Here is a 20478-nt window from a genome sequence, read left to right on the forward strand (position 1 = left end):
CTGCAAACAAGAAGAATGAATTGAATTCTCCACCACTGAAATGCAATACCCCTGCAGTAGTGAAGTTTAACAAGAGATTCAGAGTCTCTGCTGCCAATCTGCACTTCATTAAGCTGATTGCTCACCCATCTAAGCTACTTGCTGGTTTCCCTTCACTGCCTGTTTGAACGCCGGGCCTCTTTGCCTTGTTCTGATTAAAGGGGGACCCTCATAAATATGATGCTGCCTATAAACGATTTCCTCATTACATCAAAGTCACACGGAAGTTGCGTGCTGCTTTTTTTTCTTTCTTTCTTTCACATTTGTGACAAAACACAGGCACCGCAAACCATCAAACTCGCCCTGCGGGCTCTTTGAAAAACCAGCACCAAGCTGGACGGGCCGGGCTTGATTCAGCTAATTCAAATCAAAACATTGGTCATTGATATTTAGTTTAACTTATTAAACTAAATAGGAAGGAAGAATATGATGCACAGCTCTGATCGACTGTGAGGAAACTAATGACAAACATGCCACAGTTGTGTCCATCAACACGTCTCCCACAAGCCAATTTAAATGTTTTAGTTAAATAAACAGTAAAAAGGTGTTGCTACTTGGTGGTTTGGTTTGGAAATATGAAAATCCTGACAAACACAAAACCCATCAAACGTATAGTAGAGACAAATACCCCTGAGAGACAGAGCATGGCACAGGTACAAAAGAAGCAAAAAAACAGCTGGATTGTTGTATTTTGACTAATTGTGACTTGAGATCTCAAGTGAACGGATGCATATGTTCACATTTTTCAACTTTATTTTTTCACTCCCAAAAAAATTTTAAATAAAAAAGCCTTTTATGAAAGAAACAATCTAAAAGGCTTTAATCATTCTGCTCATTTCAATGATAAAACATAGATGTGGGAAAAGTATATACATATACAAACTGCATAGCACAATGGAAGCCCTTTCAAAGGGGGGTTTAGGAAGAAAAGTACTATAAATACATGCGTGGTCAGAAAACGTGTACCATTTTGTCGTGACCTTTCATAAATACAAAAAAGCACAAGGCACTCGTACATTTCCAGCATTGTTATTTCAAGGAAAATAAATATATCTATGCTTTATAAATGTGTTGTAAAGACGTGACGGAGTGATAAAAATGCTTTTATTGCTATGACGGATAAAACATCAGCAGAGTTTGAACTGCAAAGATTAATGAGAGGGTTGAACTTCACCGTCTCAGAGACACCATTAACCAGGTTCTGACCGGTTCGTCAAGGCAAACGCTACACTTTGGGAAAAGTGGAAATAAACAGTGTTTTAAGTGATATGTCTTATCTGGCCTGAGTTTGTAAAACACCCGATTCATCCACATCCGTGTCCAAAGTCTCTTGATATTAAGACCCTTTTCTTTTTTTTTCCCATAGAAAAAGTTGCAATCTGTGTTATGGTGCTCAGTGCAAGTCCTCACCCAGCTCAATTATTGCAGAAGTAAACAAGAAAAGAGTATAAACAGCAAGACGGAAGTGCCCGAAATTGACGTAGACGTAGTCATGTAAACTATCCAAATGGGCAAGAGAGGAAGTATTTTTCATCCTGTGGGGGCAATAAAAAAAAGAAGAATTTGTTTTGAAGTGCTCTTAAAAGTTGATGCAGACACTTCTTGTGCAGTAGATATACTATAAACATAGAATTTGCGTGGGAATCCTCAGAAACATGTCTCACTAAAGTCTGTGATATCTCCATGTCTAGGACAAGTGGTACATGCTGTAGCCCAGAGGAGCAGCGTACAGTCCTAAAGGCGAAATGGGCAGTATGGGTCTGTGGTGGCCGTGATAGGCGGAGTACGACTGTCCGTACAGTGACATGGCGCCCAGCGACAGAGGTAACGTAAACCCGGGGTGCAAAGCTCCTGCGGCCGCTGCCACTGCCGCCGTCTTGGCGTCCGCGGCCATCTTAATCTTCTCCAGCTCGGCCTCCTGGAGCCTCTTGGCCTTCGCCCTGCGGTTCTGGAACCATATTTTCACCTGCGTCTCAGTCAGGGTCAGCGAGGAGGAGAACTCTGCTCGCTCTGCGATGGAGAGGTACTGCTTCTGCCGGAACTTCCTCTCCAGGGCCAGGAGCTGGGATGTGGTGAAGGGAGTGCGGGGCTTTCGGTTGGTCTTGTGTTTCCTCAGCTGGCAGTTAGCGCTGATGTGACCTGGTGAGAGAAACGGGTTTAGGATGCGGACAGCTTCTCAAAATGTAGTGTTTTAATTTAATGTCAACGTGGAGCAGCTGGTTCAACAAACCAAATATGGCTCCAATAGTGATTTATAAGTTAATAATGGATATCAGGACATAGTTTGCCTTGTAGATGAATCTCACAGATTTTACACTCGATCATTAATCAGATTTCACTTTTACATACTTCCTTGGTAAAGCCGTTCTATCAGATCGACTTAAAAAAAATAAGGCAACTATTTGAATAATGTATTCCTGTTGATCAAGCAAGATTGTTCTTTCTTTAAGCTCCTTACTTATTTTTTTTTTTAACATGAACACTAAAATCCAAGTAAAGTGGACTTAATTTAGTCTGTGTAAATCTCCATTCTATCTGTGGCGCTTCGGGACACTGATGACTTATGGATATTGTAGTGTTTGGTGTTTTGAAATACCAGATGAAACAATTCAAAAGTTTGGCTACATTAACTTAATTATTCATAATTGCCCCTCAAAAAAAATCACACTGCCTGGTTTTCTGAACAAATATGACTTCAATAATTGATACATTTGTGTAAAGACACTAACTTCATTTTATTTTAATTGTTGATCCCACAGATTCAATTAAGTACAATTTTGTTCTCCCCAGATGTATTTTTCTTCGTATTGATATTTTCCCTTAAACTATCCTTTGTAGTACAGATGTAATAGCCTTGCTGAAAAACGCTTTGGAAAAAAGTTTGTCCATCTCCATGGACTCCGAGGACGCGTCCTTCTAACTTTAAAGTTGATAGTTTCAGCTGCAGGATTTACCGGAGGAATAAAGTTTGACAAAACCGCGGTTCGTGATGCTCAACAAGACAGGATGAGACTTACGTGGTTGTGCAGAAAAGGCGCTGGATGTGACCCACTGTGGCGCACAGTCCTCTGACTCGGACGCCTCGGATTTCACCGGCGACGAGGGCGCACCGGGCGCGCACTTCCTGTCGCCGTCCGGAGGACTGCACGTCTCCCGGCACATGTACAGCGGGTTAAAACCCGCAACCGAAGACGTTCCTGTGGGGTTATAGCAGCTCGCGAACTCCTCGGCCCGTTTGTGCGTCTTCCTGCCGCCGGACATGAGCGCCTCGACGCTGAACGGGTGATGCCGACGCACCGCCGGAGACGTCTTCTCCTCCCGCGGCGCGACGGGCAAGTCCGCGCGGCTCCCGTCTTCCTCGGAAGAGCTGCATCCCGCGTCGATAAGCGTCTCCTGAGAGGACATGTCTCCTCCGGGTCTCCTCGGGTTGCAGTGTTGTGAACTGTCAGGCGCCGTGTGGGAGTTTGAGGACGCAGCGGCACGTTGACACAGATCAACCTCAGCCAATCACAGCGGCTCTCAGCGGTGGTGGGAAAACCTCCTCTCCAGTCTCCAAACTGCTCCAGAGGTGTCAAACTCAGCTTAGTTCAGAGCCCAAATACAGCTTCATTTAATCTTGTGAAATCAGAGCATAAACACCTTGAAATGGAAAGAACTCAACTTTCTCTTTTGCTTTAATGCCACAAATTAAGGCTGAAGAACTTCTAGTATCATGTGAGATTATTTCCTACTTACAGTGCTCTTTCCTTCTTTCTTTTTTCTTTCCTTCTTTCTTTTTTCTTTCTTTCTTTCTTTCTTTCTTTCTTTGTTGGCCTAATTGACTTTGGTCATCCAAAGCTTGTATTTGTTATTTGACTTCTGTCCTGTGGCCACCAAGTATAAAAAAGGGCTGTCAATCACTTCTGCATTACCGATCATTGAACAATACGGACTCTTTCTGACATCCACATAACTCTGGCAAGTCACCAAAGCGTTTGCCTCAGACTACTGTCATCGCTAGTGTATCAGTTGGCAATGTGCTGTGTTCACGACAGTGTCTTCGCCTCCTTTGTCTGTGTCCGTCCCTGTTGCAAGCAACGACAAAAGACACACGGTGATCACTCTGAGATCTTTAGGAATGGAAATGTTAATGTGAGGTTTGTTATTTGCACAATATTTCTGGGGCGGCACGGTGCCACAGTGGTTAACGCGCTCACCTTGCGGTTCCTTTCGGTGTGGAGTTTGCATGTTTTCCCTGTGTTTGTGTGGGTTTTCTTCCCACGGTCCAAAAACATGCGTGGGAGATTAATTGGTGATCTTGAATTGCCCCTACGTGTGAATGTGAGGGTGTGGGGTTTGAACCTGTGGCCCATTTTGGCCCGAAGGCTTTATGTTTGGTACCTCCTCCTCCAATGTGTGTCTGATAGATTCTCCTAAGAGGGCCGTATAAAAAAACTATGGTGGCCGAGCCATTAGCTCTACTAAACACTACCGAATGCTACTAAACTGCAGATCATGTTTGTAAAAATAGCAAAGTTTATGCTTACATATTTTCAAAAGGTATTAAAAGTACACAAAAATATGTTCGAGAACCAATTCATTGTGCATCAAGATACCATTCAAATGTTTTTTAGAACTTAAGAAAGTTGCACAGTATCGCTTATGGAAGTTGCATTTGTATCACACTTCCACCACCTGAGTAAGTCTTTTCGGATATCGCTCAAATAACTTTGTTTTGTTGTTTTAGCAATGTGCACATCCCCTTTCTTGCCAATAGTTTCTGCGTCCCCCCCCCCCCCCCCCCAGGCATTTCAGGCGTGAGACTATAATAAAGTCAATTTTTCCAGATGGGTTTGAAGGTGTTGTTAACTTGATTTTATTCTGCGTAAATCAATATTTCTTTGAAAACCCAGATGACACGGATTGCCCTCGTGCTGCCTCTTTGGTGCATTAAGTGAATTCAAGGAAATGGACTCCAAAATAATAGCTGTGCATTATCACATGTTAAGCTTCGGTAATGGATTAGCTCTAACTCTAACCTCATGAGACTGCATGTATAAACACGGGCCCCATGCGGATAATTATGGAGAATTATACCCGGGATGAAACACTGATCCCCTTTCTTCTTTATCTCGCTCTCTGATTTGTTTGGTGTTCCCTTTATTGGGACTTTCCATTGTGATTTATAATGCGCTGGTGCGTCGTGTCGCTCCGGCACATATAAAAGGGTGTCACACTCAAATTACAGAGTAAATTACTTCACTAAATTACAGATTTAGTTTTGAAAATCCTCCGCTCGTCTGCAGATGGTGTCTGAGGCCCGACTGGACACAAACCAGATTAAGAATTCACATGTTCTCCCTCCATGTCTGTAGCTGACTCATTCATCGCCCTGTCCTATGATTCAATCCAATTCACCACGCACATTAAACATGAAGTAACCCATTGTGGTACTTATGAAATAACTCATTGTGATTTTTTCCACGGACAATTTCACGTTTTGTCAGATGAAAGTATTCGACTCTTGATGAAGAACTTAACACTTGTTCCGGCGATTTCTCTGAAGAATCAGCCCTTTGATGGCGGCTGGAATACTTTCAGCTGAAAGGATGTTTCTCTTAGTTCAAGAACTTTTTTTCCCATGGTCATGCTTACTTAAGGAATTCCTTATCTTTTGCCTAATTGCTCATATTTAACACCCAGGTCATTGCTAATTGGAGCAGTTCTGGAGCTGAATGTGGACTGATCCAATGTGCAAAGTGGTCGGATGGTGTACAGTGTTTGCATCCTTCATTCATTCGCAGCTCAAAGTCGCTGTTCCATTCTGGCCGTCCCACAGGAACAAGCTGTTAATGACAAAAGTATTCTCACTTGATGTCTTCAGAGACAAATACAACCATTCTCCTTTATTTAACAGCTTTAGTTCTCTTTTTTTTTTAAATAGTATGTCATATCAAACGTCATATCAAACGTCCTCCATGATGGATTTATATCCTATATAAGTTGATCTATATATTTGATCTTTAATGTTTCCCCAGGCCAGCAGGCCTGTGTAGCTTGTCTATGTCAGACTTGTAGAGCAGGACTCAGTTCCCAGGAAGCTGCCACCGCTGCCTTATTAAAGTGGGGTTATTTCACAGACAATCAGAGGTTTGTGAAGGCGCCAGTGAGCGGCCAGATGAAAGGACTGACTCCTCAGGGGAGAAACTGGTGCCTTTTTTTTTTTTTTTTGCAGTTCTGTTTGGGATCCCACCTCCTCCCTCCCTCCACCTCTCTCTCTCTCTCTCTCTCTCTCTCTCTCTCTCTCTCTCTCTCTCTCTCTCTCTCTCTCTCTCTCTCTCTCTCTATCTCTCTCTCTAGCCATGCCCGCACGCCCCTCGGGCACCTTGTCAATCAGTCACATAACTCGTTCTTGGCTGAATGTCAGTGGTGTATTTCTTCCTTTTGTACCTCCTGTCATGTCGTTGACACTCTTCAGTGCGAGTTAACTTTATTGTGTACATTCTAAATGTATTGGCTGTATTCTTTACAGTTTTTTATCATTTTTTTCTCCAGACAAACATTATTTCAGTTTACTCTGAAACGCCATTCCTTCTATTTTTTTCTCTGTCTTTTCATATTCGGTCCCAGAGTAAACATAAAATAATCTTCTGGATTATAAGGGGTGTATTTGAGAATCAAGTCAAAGTTTTCATTGTGTTATCTGGAAAAGACCTGACAAAAAAAAAAAAAGAGGATTATCAGACTAAACAGGATGGGCATAAAAGCTATTGTTGACGTGTGTCAATCAATCTATCAACATTGTCACAGAATGAAATGTTCCACTGTGTACTCCTCTGGAATTTTGGCACACATTTATCACTTTATGTAAATCTTATAAACCCATACAGCCTCAAAAGCAGCCTCAGCCTGCACTGACGGCGCATTGAAATCCAAAGAGGTGTTTTGTCATATCCACTTTCAATCTGCCACCACAAACTTCCTCAAGTACACTTGTGTCTTTGTAATACATTTCTACTTTTCTTGAGGTAGTAATGTGCAGCTTAGTTATCTAGGTTGCATTGACATTGGACTGAACAGCAGAGACGTGTTTCCAACACGGGTAAGAGGGGAGGAGCGTCAACCTTTAATCAGACCATATCTGGTTAATCCCACATTTCTTTTGGTTTCTTCCAAACTGATGAGTTCATGACAGACAACTGCAGTCTACAAAAGCAAAATATAAATACATCGTTTAACATTACAATTAGATGGTGCTTTGTCTCACTAACGCAAGTTTATCAAATGTCAGAAGAAAATGTCCATGTTCATGTTATACATTGTTTTATGCTGGGTGGTTAATGGCGACTTGGCCAGTGGAGGAGAAACTGTTGTGAAAATCATTGTGTTAAAGTCTCTCAGCTTCATGAATAGAATTTAATTGACTGATTATATAAAAGCACAGAACAAAATGGCCAACGAGTGTGACATTTAAACAAAATATACAATAAATTCAACATTCAACTGCGGGTTCCTCATAGCATTTAAAGAAAATTCATCGGGAAAAACTGAAAGACAAATAAAGGAAAGAAGGAAGAAAGCAGGGAGAGGTGAAAAAAAAAGAGGGGGGGGGGGGTGCTCTCCAGGGTGTAGCAAAATTACCCACACATCCCACTTCCTTTTTTCCATAATATCATTTAAGCTTGATAATAACGAAAGCAATTTGTCTGAACATGTTTGTGTGTGTGTGTGTGTGTGTGTGTGTGTGTGTGTGTGTGTGTGTGTGTGTGTGTGTGTGTGTGTGTGTGTGTGTGTGTGTGTGTGTGTGTGTGTGTGTGTGTGTGTGTGTGTGTGTGTGTGTGCGTGCGTGTGTGTGAGAGTGAGACAGGGAAGCTTGAGAAGCCCCTGGTTGTGTGGGTCGGGCACACCTCGCAGCATTGTAATTACAGCACCAGCTTTGAAGTGGTGGAATGTTTGGTCGGGATAATCAGCAGGCTGGGCTGCACTCACACACTATTTACATTCCCATTAAAACACTCATTCATGCCATCACACCAGCAAGTTTTTACTGTCTGCAGTGATAGAACGCTGTAAAAGTGGCAAGTTCAAACCTAAAGTGAGACATGAGTCTGGCCGAAAGTTGAGGTTTGTTCATGCTGAACTTCTACACGGTGATGAAACCTGAAGGCTATGATGAAGAAAATCCTTGTAACTATTTCAGTATTGAGAGGAAGAAGAAAAAACACTCCATGTGCATATTTAGGAAGAGTGAATTTTGGGTATTTTTTTTTCTAACATCTTTTTCAATGATGCAAAGCAAAAATGTGACTGTAATGTAGTCTTCCTAACAAAACAGACCATTTTTGTGAAAACAATGTAGTTTTCCAGTAGGGGCACTAGTGGGTGCTGTGGTGTGTTTTTGTAATGGTTAGTTCCTCTGTCTACTCGGAGTCAGAGTGTTTTCAAGTGGCTGCAAGCATGTTCTCATGCAAACAAACACCTGAAATGCAACAAAAACTTTTCATTTTCACTGGAAAAAAGTAGTAAATTATGATTCGACTGAAATTAAAGGTCCCATTTTAAATTAAAAATTGAAAATTGAAAATGCATTTGATTTAAGGCTCCTACAGATTCCTAAACACGTTTTGCAAGTTTATTTGTTGCTATATTATAATGCAATTTTTTTTTTAAGTTTGACTGCACAATGTTGCTCTCCATCAAATCAAAGATAACAACAGCTGCTATATTCTTCAGTACATACAGTAATTCAGCCATTGTTTCAGTATCATTTATGTGAAATACAAATAGTAAGACATAGAAAGCCATTATTATCACTATGCACTATACAATGAAATTCGAGAGCTGCTCCTTTCACAGTGCAATAAACTGAAAATACTCCCAAAAATAGCGCAATATGGCAATAAATTCACAGATTTTTTGTTTTGTTTTTGTGATGTGCAAAATGTCTGTGAATCAATGGATGTGTCAGTTTGTGATGGTTATGGCTCTGAGTCTGAGAAAATGTCAGTGTGCAAGTAGACAGAGAACACGGTCGTTGACCAACAATTGACCTTTTTGGAAATCTGCTAATGTTTTGTCGCACGCCTTGAGTCTCTTTGATGAATTCACCCTTGTGTGTACAGTATGTTGTTTGTCGCTGTACACACTGTGAGGTGCAGTGAGGAGGTGAGTTAGGAAACTTCCGACTGATTTATAGGCACGATCAATCAACTGATCAATCTTCCATCTAAAACACGATGTTAAAAAAGATGCTAGAACAAGTGTCTATAAGGTTTTCCCTTCATGAGCCGTACGTGTTAATATAAAAGTGGCAAACCCCAAATATTTGCTAGTATCAGTTTTTTTTTTCGTTTCTTCCGAAAAGTGGTAGGGTAGGAAGCAGGTCCCGCGTGGGAACAGCTAGAACACACTGTTCATTCATCTAGAAAATTATATACTACATGATACGCTATGTTACATTGTGTTCCACTAGCTTTTGTGTACTCTTTCTATATTTGTTGGTATTTTATTGACTCAGCCTCAATGTTGTTATCTATCAGTATAATGGACGTGCTCATTTGAAACACTGAGTTCAGTCTCCACAAGGTAAAATTACAGCACCTTACAATTATGCTTTATATTTCAAACAATTCTGCTAAACATTTTAAAATCATCCCTGCTTTGTGCAGTTTGTCCCACACAAAAATGCCGACGTATTTTTACTCACAGGCCACACAAAAGCGCTCTGTCCTGCACGCAATGGTAATTCATAGTCTACCCAGTACGACGACTAACTTGTGAAACCAGTGGGACACGTTGGTCACACAAGCACACCGGTTCATGGCATTGCTCTTGGCTTTGATTCATATTATCTTAGCACAGTCAGCCGCCCCGCCTCTCTCTCTCTCTCTCTCACTGAGCTTCCCAAGCCCTCAGAGCCTCCGCCTGTAATGCACCTAAATGACTACCTTGAATGCTACAATGGCGCCAGAGTCAATTAGCTGTTAACACTGGAGACAGATCTATTCAGAGGCTAGAGAATGAGGCCTCCTGTAATGTGAAAGATTGATGCCTACTTTGCTAATGACAAGAGAAGGAGGTAATCAGTTGTTTGACTCAGAGCTGGGCTATGTTACAGGATAGTCAGCTGATGACGGTGAGCCTGCAGGGGAGGGCTCTTGAGAAAGGTGGCAGTGGATTACAGGTCACTGCTGGGGTTGGATGGAGGACATTAGAACATTCATACACCTACGCACGGCTGTGTGGCGAGGGCTAAAACCGAGGCACAGGATATCATCAACTCTGAAGTATTGAATTCATCTCGCAGTTCTTTTAGTATCCTTTCCTTTAGACGGCATGAGAGCAAGTTTGACCACACGGAAATAGAATAAATAAGAAACAACAAATTAGCTTCATGCTTATCATGCCTCGTCAGTTTGCCCTGCACCGCAACGTGTAACAAACTGTTCTTTTGAAAAGGATAATTGCTTGGATAAAAGCCAAGCATAATTATATTTTGGAAGTACTCTTTGGTGGAGTTTTAAACACTACCTATGAGCGTGCATACTTATAAGAGTTCATCACTTCACCTCACCGTAACCCATCATTATCAGGCCTTCCTTTGATTTCATGACTAAACTGTTAGACTGAGGAGGTTTTTTGGAAAGTTGGCTGCCCTCGAGCTCCATAACCTTTTCACCTTTCCCGTGCCCAATTTGAATTTTGCAAATGGATTACTCTGTCTTCTTATTAAACGTTGGTTATTAACAGCAACATAAAGGAACCAGCTCTGTGGAAAGTCCTGCGTCTGGCTGCAGTGAAGTCATGCACTTTTCAAACAAATACCATTTTTGAGTTGATTTGCTATTTGGAGTTACTCAATCAGCACTTTGAAAGCTTGAGAGATCATTATTATTGACAATAATCATAATGGCCAATATGACTTTTTTTTTTTTAAGTGTTTCAACTCAATGCATTAATTACATATCAGTTGCAGTTAAAAGTATATACACATCAAGGTGCAGCTGATTTCTGTAGGTGTGGCTGTTATTCTATTATTTCTTTGCATGCTACAGTATGCAACATAACCACGCGGAAGTTCGGTTTGTAGAGGCTGCACTGGTCACTTCCACTGAATTAAGGTTAGTGACCCCATGACGTATCTCAGGATGCATGCATGCCATCTTCCATGTACAGGGCATAATATTTATATGAAAACAATTGATTTGTGCACAAATCAAACAATTGATTTGTGCACAAAAAAGGAGAGGAGATGAAGACTGTGGACACGAACTTCATGGATACCTGCAAATCCTTGGGCACTTCAAAAATCAGACCAAAAAAATGTCTGGATTTAACAGATTTAAATTTAAACTTTAAAGTTTTACTTTGTTTTGATACAGAGTATATCTAAGAAAATGTGTAAAAGTATGTCAAATGACTACAATCGCAACATAAAGCTAATTTTAACGATACTTTCCGATGCAAAATACAGTGAACTGTGCAAAACACTTCTCCTATAGCGCATTTTGCACATTTTTACAAACCACATGTGTCGAGGCTAGTTTGATAGCAACGAGATACCTAGCTTTCATAGCAGCGTCACTGATATCTCAGCTCGCGTCTCAGTTTTGTGTTGTGTCCACTACTCTTGGGAAATTTGTTTGGAAAAATGTTATTATTATTATTATTATTATTATTATTATTATTATTATTATTATTATTATTATTATTATTATTATTATTATTATTATTATTGTTGGCCACTGGGTAGTTTGGCCAATTGGAGCCTCTTGCAGATTTCCGTAAATCTGCTTGTGTGTGAGTAAATGAATAAATAAGTACATTAGCTGTCCGTTAACCACACCGACTGTACGACAAAACGCAAGGTGACTTTGTGAGTAGCACATCTCAGCAATAATTCAACGTTCATCACATTCACAAACATGTACCGTTCCGAGAAAAGAGAAAGGTGAATGAAAACATGGACATGTTAAATAAAACAGGTAACGTCAAAGTCATTTAAAAAAGAGAAAGATTAGAGGCAAAGAGCTAAAATACAGTGAAAGATTTACCAGCAGTCACTTTTTTTTAGGTTGTTAATGTTGCCGTTCCAAGATGTCAGACTTTTAATTATCAGGCTGCTATTTGGTTTTTAACACGTTGTCGTTTTCACTGAAGCATCAAGTCCTCCAAAGTTGAAGATCTTCTGCATGGTAGCGATCATCCTATGACAGCTGTTTATAGTTCGTTGAAGGTTTCACTGATGCGTGAAGTCAGGACTTTTTGAGAACATATGCACATATAAATCATTTATAGATATTGTATTGAGTCCCGGTTACAGTATGTCAATGAACTAGATGAGGGTATTTTGGGGATTTGAATAAAAAAAAAAAAAAAAAAAAAAAACTGCTTCCACAGAAATCAGGGAGTCCCTAAAGCTGATTTTCAAAATAATAGTGCTTTGAGGTCCCGACACCAGGCGCATAATCAGATTTTTTTTTTGCAAGACTGAATGAGAATCGCAAGACTTTATGGCTTCACATTTTGTGTCCGACGCTCAAACTTTACAGAGACTAGCCAGAGGCCATCTGTTCTTCGTCTCGCGATGTAGATTCCCTGTGACACACTATATCTTAATCAGTTTTGGCAGGTAATATTTATGACAAGACCATCTTGTAAATCATAAAGAAGCTAGTTATCATGGGAAGGCAGTGAAATGGTATAATTCTTTTAAGTGGTGCTGGAAGGAAAAGTGTTCATGCACCTCTGTGTGTGCGTGTGCATGTTGCATGTCATCGTGTGAGCATGTATTATACTCTGGGAAGTTTTCCAGTGATTGGGGAAATCCACCTTCCACGCAACAAACAACTTAAACCACAAAAACAAATCTCCTTAAAACGTTTTTTTTTTTTTTTTTGTCTCATTACTGCAAATGAGATTTCATGGCAGAAGAAGCCACAGCTTTCCTAGCTATTATGACCGAGTCACACGCACTCTCTGAGTTATATGAGCAGAAAATGTGCTGACACACAAGAACTGACGTGGAAAAAGTTATTTTAAAATATTTTAAAATAGCATTTTTTAGCTTGAAAATTGGCCCGATTCTTTCAATTCTTTCTCCATTGATCTTTTCCCTTAATATTCACAAGAGTCAACTGTTCCTATTCTATTCTATTCTATTCTATTCTGGGGGCCACAGAGAGAAATACCAAGCAAAGAGTCAGTAGAGGTGAATTTCCAGCACATTTCTCCTTATTTAGCTTTACTTTGTAGCGGCGGTACCTACTTCTGCGCAGTCAATTGCAAGTTTAGTTGGTGGGAAAGATTTTACAGCTCGCTGCCTGTCAATTAAAAATCTTGCTGGCAGGCCATAGTTTACATACTTTGGCTATAGATTGTTGAAATGAAGGAGGAGACATTTAAGCTGCTCATAATGATGATTACAGTGAAGCTGTAGTGCGCCTGCATGAATTTCAATAGTCACTACAGTGGACACCATCGTGGAATTTTTTTTTAATAAATCTCAAATGTGGTCTTTTTCATGTGCACGTTTAGTCTTTATTCAATAAAAAGTTACAGTTGAGATACTTATTTGTCTTGAACAAGGAAAATACTGGAACATAAAGTCAATTTTTAAATCCAACTGTGCTTTCTATTATCCCTTAACCCCCCCAGTTCACTCATCTTATCTAGGATTTGCAGCTTTTCCATAACTGATTATTGAGATCTTGTGAACAGTCATCATCAGCAAAGTACTAAACTGAATAAGCAAATCAGCCAAAACAAAAAGGAGGGAGCATCAAAGCTAAGTCATAGCCATTTTAAAGGTCAGCGGTTGGGAAGGGACTGGCTGACTCATTGATTTGATTTCCAGTGGTTTTACTGCGTAAGAAGGGTGATTCGCTGGCAGAATGAATGACTGGACGACCTCTGGGCCGACTGATCATCACAATCCCTCTCAGGCAGCTTGAGTGACAGGCTGACGGTCCTGCAAGCTCATCGTACAAATATAATGTGCAAACACCCTCACACCGAAGTGGCTCAAGAGTGTCGCCAATGATGAAATCCTTCCTGTGAGTGTGTGAGTGTTTTGTGTTTGCAGACTCAACACTCAGAGACTCACTGCTGCTTAATGAGCAGAGGACGCCAGTCACAGTGGGACCGAGGACAGAGCTGATCAAGCACAATACACACACACACACACACACACACACACACACACACACACACACACACACACACACACACACACACACACACACACACACACACACACACACACACACACACACACACACACACACACACACACACACTCTGAACTGAACTTTGCTCTGACCCTGTCGAGAGGGAAGTGCTACTGGAGTCTTGTTGGTGACCCTTTCTTTGCTTACGGGGGTCAAAGGTTATAAACCCCTGCGTTTGTCCTTTGAAATGGAGCAACAGGGGCTTGCTGCTGGACTGACTGGTGGGATGTCACAATCTGATTTACCATCTCCAGTGATCACATAGAGAGGGAGAGTTGAAGGCCGAGAGAGCAACTTCACATTAAGTGTAAATTGCAGGGTATATCTTTCCCCCGACTCGGAAATGGGGCATAGTGTGTTTAGGCTTGCTTTTCCCATTTATAAGTAATGCCGTTGCTGTATCTTGGGCTAACGCGTCATCTAAAATGTGACACTTTAATGGCCTTCAGGGTGGATGAAGCATGTCAGCTTTGATCACGTCTCAATAGCAGGCTTTTCTGAGTTTACGTTAAATATTTTAGCTCTGCAAGTACTTGGCTGATTACTTGATCAACACGAGGAGGTTTTTTGAGACACAGGAGATGTTGTACAAAGCTGTATTCACAAATGCCATCTAATGTGATGCATTAGTACCAGAAATGCATGCTGGGTCAGGAAACTCATTTCCAAGGTTAAAAGTGCCATTGGTCAACACTCAAATGAAATTAGAGCCAGTGAGCAGCAGGAAGTCACTGAACAAACTGCTCTCCATCTCAGGCAATGGAGCCTTTTGAAGGGAAACAGCACCAGTGACCAAGCAGGTTGTAAATACATCCACGGTGTCCCTGTGATCTTCAACAACAACATGCACATGAGGCCAAATAGAAATGTTAGAGCAGCTGCTTTTGATATTCCTAGTTTTAAAATAGATGGATGGACCACATGCTTTGGGACAAGCAGTGTATATGTTATTGACAACACAGATAATCATCATCCACCAGGTGTTTTATTGTCTTTTCAGTCAATATGTTTAATGGTGAAGTGCACAGCATATGGAGTCGTCTGAGACCTAACATAGCAGTGAAAAGAGTCGTCGTAATGGACTTAAATATATACATATACTCTTTGAAATTTCATCGAGCAGAAAACAAACAAACATTGAAATGTTCATGTGCAAGAAGTTCATGGGTCATTCAGACGTCGTTTCCATCACTGATTTGAAATGTTTTGGTGTCCGTTTACATGGAAACGGGCAGAAACGCTGAAAACAATGCAGTTATTATGTTGGGCCACTAGTAGGTGCTGTCGTTCATCTATTCACGCATCTGCAGAACTATTTACTACGACCATGGTGCCCATGAGCAGTAGCAGTATTTTCGCTATTTCCACGGAGATGAGAGTTGGACTTTTCAACTTTCAACTTTTCAAAAAGTTGCATTTTTAGTTCCTCTAAACACTTCTGTCGCATAAACGGACACCCGAAACACGAGGAAAGTTCTTCATTTTGACTTGAAAATGTAGTTGTGTAAATTGGGCCTAATTTTGAGAGTTTACTTCTACACTGTGGTCTAAATATTGAAGAGATGGGGTCTTAGTTTCTTCTTTAATATTTCAGATAATAAGGAAAGATAGAGGATTGGTGGAGTCCTGTAGCTAACCGCTGGGCCCTGAAATCCATCCAAGAGCTGCAGTTTTCAGGTCTATGTCACAGTGATAATCTCTGAGCAGCTCTGAGGATGTTAAGCGTTGTTGTCAAGATGGCTGTGACATCACAGTGACGCGTCAACGCAAGCATGTTGGTTTTTAGGACATGTAGAAGCATTTCCACCCTTTCATTGAATCATATATACAGCTCTGCTACAGGGTTGTTTGTGCATATGGAGTCACTGTTTTTGTGAATGAAATTAGTTCTCAGAATGAGCGAATGCCAAAGCTTAACAATTGCAACTACACATTGACCATTATTTCGAACTGAAAATTGGCACCTAATATATTTTGCTATGAGTCTCATTTCAGAATTAAGTTAGACAGTTCGCTCTGTTTTAAATTGGGTTTTTTTATGCTCGTGTGCCGGTGCCCCCTTCAAACACTTTTAAGTCGGGCTGTCTGCTGATCTGTAGATAATTGGTGAATGTAATAGTTGCCAGGAAATGAACCAATCAACTCCAGATGACGAGACAAGAGTGAGGAGAGGGGTAAGAAGAAAGACAGCAGACATATATGGAGGGGGGGTTTACCTCAGGAGGAAGAGGGTGTTTGACCATCAGTCACCATTCACGATGAAATATCATTGCAGGTCAAGTTGGTGACATGTCAGCGCTTTTGTTTCTTTCATAATTTAATTGCAATCACTCGTGATTCAAACGCACTTGAGCACCACTTTAGATCCTGTTTGCCTCTAAACTCCCCGTGGCGGTGTTTTAGTACAATGACTAGATCTTCCAGCTCGACCCTGAGCTCGGAGGACTGAGTGACATTGTTTGCCTTTGGAGTAATGGCTGTCATTATGGCGAATTACTACTTTACCCAAACACAAGTGATTCGCTAAAACCACCCCACAGCGCTCTGTCTCTATCTCACTCTCTGGTCCTGTTGCCTTGTTACAATCAATTAAGTTGATTACAAGCACTATCTTCACCACATCAAAGCAGAGCCATTAAACCGGGTGAGACTCGCTGTCTCTTCGCTCCACTGCCTTCGTGTTTGTCCCCAAGAAGGAAAGAAAAAAAAAGAAAACATAAGCTACATTACTTTTCAATGTTAAAGCTGCTCAACTCTGTTGATTTTTCAACAATAAATACCAGTGAAACAAGTTTTGTAGGCCAAGATTAAAGGATAAAAGACGAGTAATGAGCTGGAGACAATTGTTGCTTTGGGTCCTCTTTAAAGTTGAAGGTTGACTCCACGTCGGGTCAGACGACAGGTCACACAATAAACGGAGGGACGCAGCGAGAGGGAGCGAGACACCAAGTCTAGACGGCGCATTTAGGACCCTCCCTGATTGCTTTGTTCTGCTCCATGTCTACAGGTAATTGCCTCAACAAACTACAGGGAACCATGTCAAATCTGACACAAGCGATGGGTGAAATGTAGGAAAAATAAATGAAGTAAAACAATTAATGGGTTAATTCTCATGGATTTTCTTTCTGCCAGCAATCTGTGAGAGCATGTGGTAAATACACACTTTTAAAGATAGCTGCGACTCTGCATTACCATTGAAAGAACAGTGGTTCTCAAAGTGTGGGGCAGGCCCCTGCTGCAGGGTGTCGGAGAGCTTGAGGGCAGCGCCGGAAAGATCTGAGGGTCAGGAGGAGGCCTTTTCTCAGAAGAATGTTTGTAAAATAAGCTTTAGGGTGAGATTCTACGTGTATAACAACAGCTCTATGTAAAAGACCTGTGAGAGTTTGCATTTTTTGGTCAAGAAGAGTCATGTTTCTATTATTCCTTAAAAAAAATCTCATCATCTATTCTTTTGCATGATGTGAAAAACGTCAGTAGAATACAGCATGGGACCGAAAAAATGCTATGCAACAGTCTAATTTAACAAGAACTTGATTTTTCAGTGAGCAACAAACGTTCCTGTTGTGTGGTTTACATTGGTACTACATACAGTCAAGTCATTCAGAGTGTTTATTGTATCACTAAAGGATCAAAAAGCTGCTTGTAATTGTCTCATGTGGTGACCACTTCACTGAAACAGAGACTCATTGTTTACAACTTTACTCTTTTGTGCTGGGAGTTATCTCATCTGGAAAACATCATCCAACCAAAACAACACAACAAGATCAATTTACGCGAACCCTCCAAGTTCTCACATATAAACCATCTAAAGAGGCATTTTGACCATCAAACATAAGCAACAATGTTTTTTTAATCTGCATCATTTTGATAAAAAAAAAAGAAAGAAAGAAATTGGCTTAAAAAAAGGATCAAAACTGATCAAATAAATTCATAAAATTAAGTTGTTTTATGCAATTGTAATTGAACCGAGAGTAATTATTACGTTCATTATCAAATTTCCTAAATTCTGCAGCTGTATAAAAGTTGAAGTCCATCAAACCAGTAAAAATCAACATTTTATTTTAATGAGGACCATCTGATCATTTTTTAAAATTGTCTATCTTCTTTTTTTTTAATTATCATAAGTGCTCTTCACTCTGGTAAACAAGGATGACATTGTTGTTACACCTTCCTCCACAGAGCCTATTCAACTGCTCTTATTAACTGTGGGAAATCGCTTTTCAATGCAAACTAGTTCAAATCCACTTAAATAATTAGTTGGTTACTTTTCAAACCCTTACTGTAAATATTATTTCACTGTTGACACACACCTTTGTGTTAACGTTATTTCTGGGCTCTTTTTCAAGAACTCCACCCAGCCAAAATAACAAGCAGGCACACATTATGACAGGATAATTATGGTACAATTACTAAATAATGTAGTTAGTCGGCGCACACCTGTTTCGTTTTACTGTTTCATCAGACACAGAGGTCTGAGTTAAAATCCACTACCATTAGCATATTGAAAATTCAGAGAAGCATTTGTTTTGGTGAAAAGTATTGACATGAATTAATAGGAACTGGAAGTTCGTCACCAGAAATTTAAGTGAGGGATTTGTCCACGTAAACGGCTGCTTAGTGTTGATGCAGCCGCCCGCCGATAGTTGGGGCTACAGAGCTGTAGGTCTCAAAATAGTGCAGTGGGAGGGTGGAGAGATATCCTCTCGCAAAATCAGTCCAGTATTGCAATGGTTTTATCTAGAAAATGAAAACAAGATTTCAAGTAAGATGAGATGTATGTGGGGAAGACGACTGACATATACTCCAATGAAACAAAGCCCAATTATATAGATGGATCCGTGTTTTCACGATTTGGATGTTTGAACGTTTCAAGTGTTTTCACTTGAAACGTTGTCGTGTAAACGACAGACTGGCTTGAAAGAACCAGATCCTCCAAGTGAAAACCCATTGTTTTTGCGTTTACACAGCAGCGTTTTGAAAACAGCAGAAAACTCTGTAAACAATGTAGTTTTCCTGTAGAGCCACTAGTGGGTGCTGTTTGTGGTTGTAGCAATGAAGCATACACACATTGTGCAGAAAACAATCCGCTATTATTAATAATAGTGAGTACACTGACATTTGCATGGACAGACGACAACATTGGATTGCTATTATGATGACTCTCGACCAGAGAAACTACCAAGTCGCATGCACAGTAGCAGCATTTCAAAAATGTTTTCCCCGGTGTCTACAGAGACGGAGCGGTTTCGAAAAGTTGCATTATCAGCGGCTCGGAGCACCACTGTGGTGTAAATAAACACCCAACACACAACGAAAGTTTTCTGTTTTCATGTAAACAGGACTGAGAAGATAACGTAACTCATCACCACAATGAAATCGCAAGATATGCTTCCGGTTATGTTTGGCAAGTTGATTGAATCCACCGAGCCTGACTACGTGGCACTCAGAGTCACTCAGTTCAAATCAGAATTTCCGTTTCATCGATGGGAACATCAAAAATCTTTGTAAATTGTGGATCATGACCGTCAATGCAAGATGTCTGTTTTCAGATAAGTAACTGGACATTTTCTTTTTCTACTATTTGTCAGTTTAAGGTTCATTTTCATAGCATATGTCTTTTATTTATACCCAAACAAGCAGAGTACGGGCTGGAGTTATATGACATAATAGGCTCAGTCACGTCTGGAAAAGGCTGCCTTTCTGTCATAGGCTGTTGGGCCTCTCTAATTATGTTTTTGCTTCATATTTTCACACCTGACATGCAAACCCTTGTCGGGGACCTATATGGAAGATAATACTGTACATAGTATCTCTGTGAAACTGTAAGTGAAGTCATTGGTTGAACACAGAGTGATGGTTATCCATTATGACCTTTTTCTGTTCCGATTATAGAGTGCTTTCACCTAACCCATTATTTTCATCTGAATGCTATGAGGTCCTCTCTCGGGCAATAAATACACGTTTGGCGCCACGAAGGCGTTGAATTTCTTTGCTCCATCAAAGATTAGCGGATGGGTCTCTGTGCCTCTATTGTCGACGATCTCCAACTATTTCAAAGCCATTAAAAGATTCATTATAAGTATCAGAGTCAGGCAGAAAAGAAAATGCCTTTGATGGTTGAAGATCAAATCCATTATCCATGTTCTCTTCCAATCCAAATATTAAGCCTACAAATCTGTAGAGTTATTTAAAATCACTTTCTTTCTTAAATTTTTTTTCTTTCTCCTTTGAT

At 40.5% G+C, this 20478-nt stretch overlaps 1 protein-coding gene across 2 annotated transcripts; it reads right to left on the minus strand.

Moving 5' to 3' along the window:
- Nucleotides 1-297: 297 nt before the first annotated feature.
- On the minus strand, nt 298-4057 carry msx2b (muscle segment homeobox 2b). 2 transcript variants are annotated; one of them, XM_080484004.1, is made up of 3 exons: nt 3775-4057; nt 3057-3596; nt 298-2178 (listed from the first exon to the last, which is right to left on the minus strand). In XM_080484004.1, the coding sequence occupies exons 2-3, from the start codon at nt 3442-3444 to the stop codon at nt 1727-1729; spliced, it is 840 nt and encodes a 279-aa protein (XP_080340130.1). In that variant the 5' UTR covers nt 3445-3596; nt 3775-4057; the 3' UTR covers nt 298-1726. The 2 variants fall into 2 exon arrangements, with proteins under 2 accessions (XP_080340130.1, XP_080340129.1); XM_080484003.1 differs by having other exon boundaries at nt 3057-4018.
- Between the last annotated feature and the right edge of the window lie 16421 nt (nt 4058-20478).

The sequence above is a fragment of the Lipophrys pholis genome (assembly GCF_963383615.2).
Source record: "Lipophrys pholis genome assembly, chromosome: 16".
Lineage (NCBI taxonomy): Eukaryota > Metazoa > Chordata > Actinopteri > Blenniiformes > Blenniidae > Lipophrys > Lipophrys pholis.

Excerpts from the sequence above, each read along its gene's own strand:
- msx2b (XM_080484004.1), bottom strand. The coding sequence starts at position 3,444 with ATGTCCTCTCAGGAGACGCTTATCGACGCGGGATGCAGCTCTTCCGAG. Across the intron at positions 2,179-3,056 it reads CGCCTTTTCTGCACAACCAC|GTCACATCAGCGCTAACTGC; the intron begins GTAAGTCTCATC and ends TTCTCTCACCAG.